Consider the following 4,870-nt stretch of genomic DNA (forward strand, 5'->3'; position numbering starts at 1 on the left):
GTGTAGTTTGTTGCTGAAAAGTATAAACATAAGTTCACATTTAGATTATAGATGACCTGTATGAAGAAACAGTATGCTATCCTGACATTTTATTTCTAATTCTCATTTAGGTGTCTGTTGCTGTGGCTTTAGGAACAAACTATTGACTCACTGCAAAATTTATAAGTGAATGAGTTTATCATTACTCTTTCTTTTGTTCAAAAATGTTGTATTAATGTATTTTTAATTTACAAATGCCTTTCCTACAATTTCAAATGAATCCCGAAGACTACGTAGTGGGCTTTTTGCTGAAAAAAAAAAAAAGGATAAAGCAATATTGGTGTGCTGAAGCGTTGGTGGAAACTTTAATTTCTAWGTAAAGTCTCTGATGAATATATGAGCTTTACATTATGAGTCACCGGAAGCCATGTGATTAGTCACCAGTGGTCGCCTGCTGATTGAAAACACACGGCCGACTGAGACACAATATGCTCTGAAAGTTCATACGAAAAACCTGCAAACAAGATAAACTTTGCTTCGTTTCTAGCAAACCCTACCAGACCACTATATACCAGTGCTTCATTAAACTATGGACAAACTGCAAACTGTAGTGTCAGTTTAGCTCTAACGGTGGACAGGTTCTGACAGAGCAGTCCGTGAATAACAATCGCTGAAAGACAAAGAAAGGTCTATACTTAGTTTTTAGCCYRTCAAATGGCATATGTGCATGACACCTCTCCTTGTGTAACACTGCCGTGAGGCAGATGTCCCCCCAGTGTGAAAGCAAGACCTTTCACAAAACTGGTAGGTGGGTATGCCAATGACAGACACTGAGAGGAGAACATAACGAATCACCTTCAGTGTGGCTCAAACAGCTGGCTCAGAAATGCACACAGCCTCGTAATGTTCACTTGGCTTCAGATTCTTGTGGATAATGGAGATAAAAAAGCTTAAACTATTTCAATAAATCTATCTGCAAATGGGGAAGTGATTTTTTAAACGATCTTGAAAAACTAAAATAAAATTGATTTTATAAGACTAGCAATCAGACAGGTGAAATGTTGTAATAAATCCGTTAGGCTTCGCAAGATATTTAAAATGTATCATCATCATGATCAAATCAGCTGCTTTSAGTTCCAAACACAAAGGATAGATTGGTCTTCAGTAAAAGGAAAGTTATAGTATTTCCAAGTAGACAGAATGATGATTTTAAATACTGTAGGTTTTCCTAATTTTTACAAGTTAACTCATATTTTAAGACAATAAAACAAATGTTAACATAAAAAAAGAAAAAAAATGCATATTAGAGGTGGGATTTAAGCACAGATTTTAATCTTTGCCAAAAAAATGATGATCAACATGCAACAGCAGTAATAATCCAGGTTTGTTTGATGATGATTTTAGTTTGATAAGTTCCTATTCTATGATATAATTTTCTAATTTAATACTTATTTTTGCAACCAAGTTTTTGTGTTGAATTTGTGGGGAAAGAAAACACTTGAAGACTTGAATGTCAAGAGTGATAATAAAGCTTTTAGCAGCCTGTTAATTACCAACTCCTTTACTGTTAACTTACCCACTTCTCATTATCTAATCGTTTAAAAGGCACTCACAGCAATGTTATTAGAACGAGTAAGGAAAAAAGTAATCTACAAAAAAATAAAATGTTTTTTATTCTTTCATATTAAAAAGGTAATGTGTTTTTAAATTAACACACAGCCACTACCTGTTAGTGGCCAGTTAGCACCATCTGGGTGCTGAAAGTTGTACTTCATGWGACCATAACTTCATTTTCAATTTTTTATCACATGACATGAAATGATAGGTAGTGGTGTGCATTTTGTTAGGGAATGTTGTGACTTTAGTGCTATKTTGAGTTTTAAGCTGTGGATTTTCTGTCTCGTAGATGTTTAAATGTTTGGACTTTTCCTGTGACTGCCTCTTCAAGTCTTTATTTGGGTTTTCACAAATCACTTTTGTATGACGAATTTGTTATGTGTAATGGTTGTGTAATTTTGCTGTGATAATATGTGTGTTTCCATCTATGACCATGGAAAGAGCTCTGGTGTTGAGTTTACTGCATCAACTGTTTGCCATACAAAAACAGCTGAAGTGAAATTAGGTCACCAGTGGCGACGTCCACAATAGAGCTGTTTAGGATCGAGCTGACTGAATGAGCAGTCTTACTAATCTAAACGTTTTTTTTTGCAAAGCTACCTGTGTTTAAATACCGAGCTCCATCTGTATTGTGCTCYGCCCCCAACAACCACCACCAACATGAACAGTAAAGCTAACCAAACTGCTTTTGATGGACCTAAAAAGCAGAAMCCACATCTGGGACATGGAGGTCAGCGGGAAAATCCTCCCTGCTCAAACGTGTGTGTGAGGTGGGAAATCCCTACACTCACCACAATTAACATGGTTAATCCAATTTAAAAAAAGCTCCTCAGAAAACATAAACTCAAAAAAATTGTTTTTGATCTTTTCAATAATTATCTTAGACTTAGTCATAATTAGGGGTGCAATGATTCAGAAAATTCACGGTTCGGTTCGGTTCGATACTTTAGTCTCACGGTTCGCTATTTTTTCAATTCAAAAAAAGAGAAATGTCCATGCCCCTTTGAACTTGTAATTTATTTAAATTAATCATGAACATTTATTTAACCTCAAAAGAACCATTTTAAATTAAATGTTGCTGAAACAGCAAGTTTCTCAGTGGATCTGCACTCAAAAATGCAGCCTAGGTGGAGTAGTYGAACACAGATCCACTGATCCTTCAACACAGAGCATCTTCAGAAGACAAGCTGATAAAGTAAATTTTAAAAATCTGTATTGTTCGATACAAGTGTGTATTGAAACTAAAGCACTGTTCGATACGGGTACATGTGTTGTTGCACCCCTAGTAATAATATAGAAAAATTTACTGTATTAAACAGCAGTCTTACAAATGCTTGATCCAACTTTATAATCATTAAAGCTACTTTTGAGGATAAAAACATGTTAGTATCTAAGAGGCTGCAGACAGGCAGAGCAGGTTTTATTGGAAAGGTTAAACAGTAGAGGGAAAAGAAGAACGGATAGCAGGGACATACAGGTCAAGTAATCTGATCAGTGGAAGCTTCATAAGCAGTAAATTACACCTTAAATCATCATAATGACTTGACAATTATCTGACAGAGAGCTGGTATTAGCTTTGACAGCCTATAGGAGACTACATTATGCTTTATTAGTACTTTAATGCTTTATAACAATTTAATTGTTATATCTTGAAATTCTTATATGGTAAATGACTGCTACACAACTGCTATAAATTAGATTTTTGTATACTATTGGTTTTTATGCATTTAATGCCTGTAATCTGTCATGCTTGGCAGTTATTTAGGGGTTTAAACAGAAACAGAACACAGAAACCAGAGCTGACCTTCTGTTTGTGCATGGTGAACAGGCAGACACCATCCTGGCCTCTCTCCTGGCTCTCATGGCCCCTCTTCAATCAGTGTCTCGCTGTTTTGATGTCAAACAGAACCCTTTCCGACATGCTTTGTCACCATCCATTGCTGTGGCTCSAAAGAGAGAGAGAGAGGAAAAAAAATCCCTCCAAGGTCCTGATTTTCTACATCCAATATCAGTCAGAAGGAAAATGATGAGTCAGACAACGCTCACAGGTAACGGGTTGTTCAGGCTGATTGGATYGTGCTGCCTGGACAGAAATTAAAAATATCGTATCTGGGCTACAAAAAAATGTCAGCAGTCATCCGATTACTGCTAAGGCTAAAGACTCAGAGGTGCACCGGCTTGCTTCACATACGCTTTGCTGAGCCATAGATGGAGCAGCTGTTCGAGGGAGGATGGCTCCTAGACGAGAGCGATCTGATTGGCTGGCTGGCCATGGTGTGTGTGTGGGATGGCTTCCTTTGGTAGGCTCCCTGAAAATGACTTCTCATTGAGGGTGGTCCTTCTCATTTTCCTCCACTCCTCTACCACCCTCATCCCACCTCCCTTCTACTCCACATCACTTTTTCCAAATCTCCTCCTCACCGTTCCTATCTACATGCTGCAGGCACGCTTTTTTTTTTCCTTTTCACTGCTGCATTAAAGCATCGCTCTTAAGATGGAGCTGGTGCACACATGCATAAATACACTCATATGTGGAGAACAGACGGTCAAAGCAGCTTGCGGATGTAACAATGCTGGAAAAGTTGATGAGGTAAATTTTCACAACTACAAACACCCTCTTAAATTCTCACCATCTTTGTAACCGTTTGAATATGCTGACAATAGAGGCTTTAGAGTAGAAATGAAATTATTTCCAACTGATCTTTCCACACTGAAATGTTGTAAAATATGTTGCAGAGGCAAAACACTTGAGTGAATAGCACCACACCCCAACTGTTTGATAGAAAGCAACCTTAAAAGGGGAAACTGTTTCTGAGTATCATTTTCTTTCGATGAGGTCTTGGCTCAAAGGTAAGTGAAAGATCACATTATGCTGATCTCAATCACTGCGGGCTAATGTCTTGAACTGCAGAGAATGATCGATAATCTAGAAACAGAGAGGGCAGAAGAGCAGCACTGACACTGGAACAAAGGCAGCGCAAAATGCTCAAATTTAAAAAAAGTAAAAACTCTCAGCAGCAGGACTCTGATGGTCAATGCGAAGAGCAAAAACTCATATTTGAGTTATTTATTAAAAGTAGTAAATCTATGAAAATCTATCAAGTATGCAAGTTCCTAAGTATATATGTGTTGAGTTTTTTTGGAAATGGTGTAAATCTGCAGCCATACAATATCAAACCATCTATCTATCTATCTATCTATCTATCTATCTATCTATCTATCTATCTATCTATCTATCTATCTATCTATCTATCTATCTATCTATCTATCTATC

General features: G+C 37.1%; 1 protein-coding gene across 10 annotated transcripts in view; it reads right to left on the reverse strand.

Moving 5' to 3' along the window:
• gramd1bb (GRAM domain containing 1Bb) overlaps positions 1–4,870 on the reverse strand; it is a 122,763-nt gene that overhangs the window by 93,887 nt on the left and 24,006 nt on the right. Inside the window, exon 1 of one of the 10 annotated variants that reach the window (XM_014015063.1) lies at positions 3,401–4,139. The exons of the other annotated variants lie outside the window; for them this stretch is intronic. Within the exon in view, the coding sequence (XP_013870517.1) occupies positions 3,401–3,415 (15 nt within the window). The 5' untranslated portion in view covers positions 3,416–4,139. Of the gene's footprint in view, positions 1–3,400; positions 4,140–4,870 lie in introns of those variants that run through there. 10 annotated transcript variants of the gene reach the window in all.

This window comes from Austrofundulus limnaeus, unplaced genomic scaffold (genome assembly GCF_001266775.1).
Source record: "Austrofundulus limnaeus strain Quisiro unplaced genomic scaffold, Austrofundulus_limnaeus-1.0 Scaffold122, whole genome shotgun sequence".
In the NCBI taxonomy this organism is placed as follows: domain Eukaryota; kingdom Metazoa; phylum Chordata; class Actinopteri; order Cyprinodontiformes; family Rivulidae; genus Austrofundulus; species Austrofundulus limnaeus.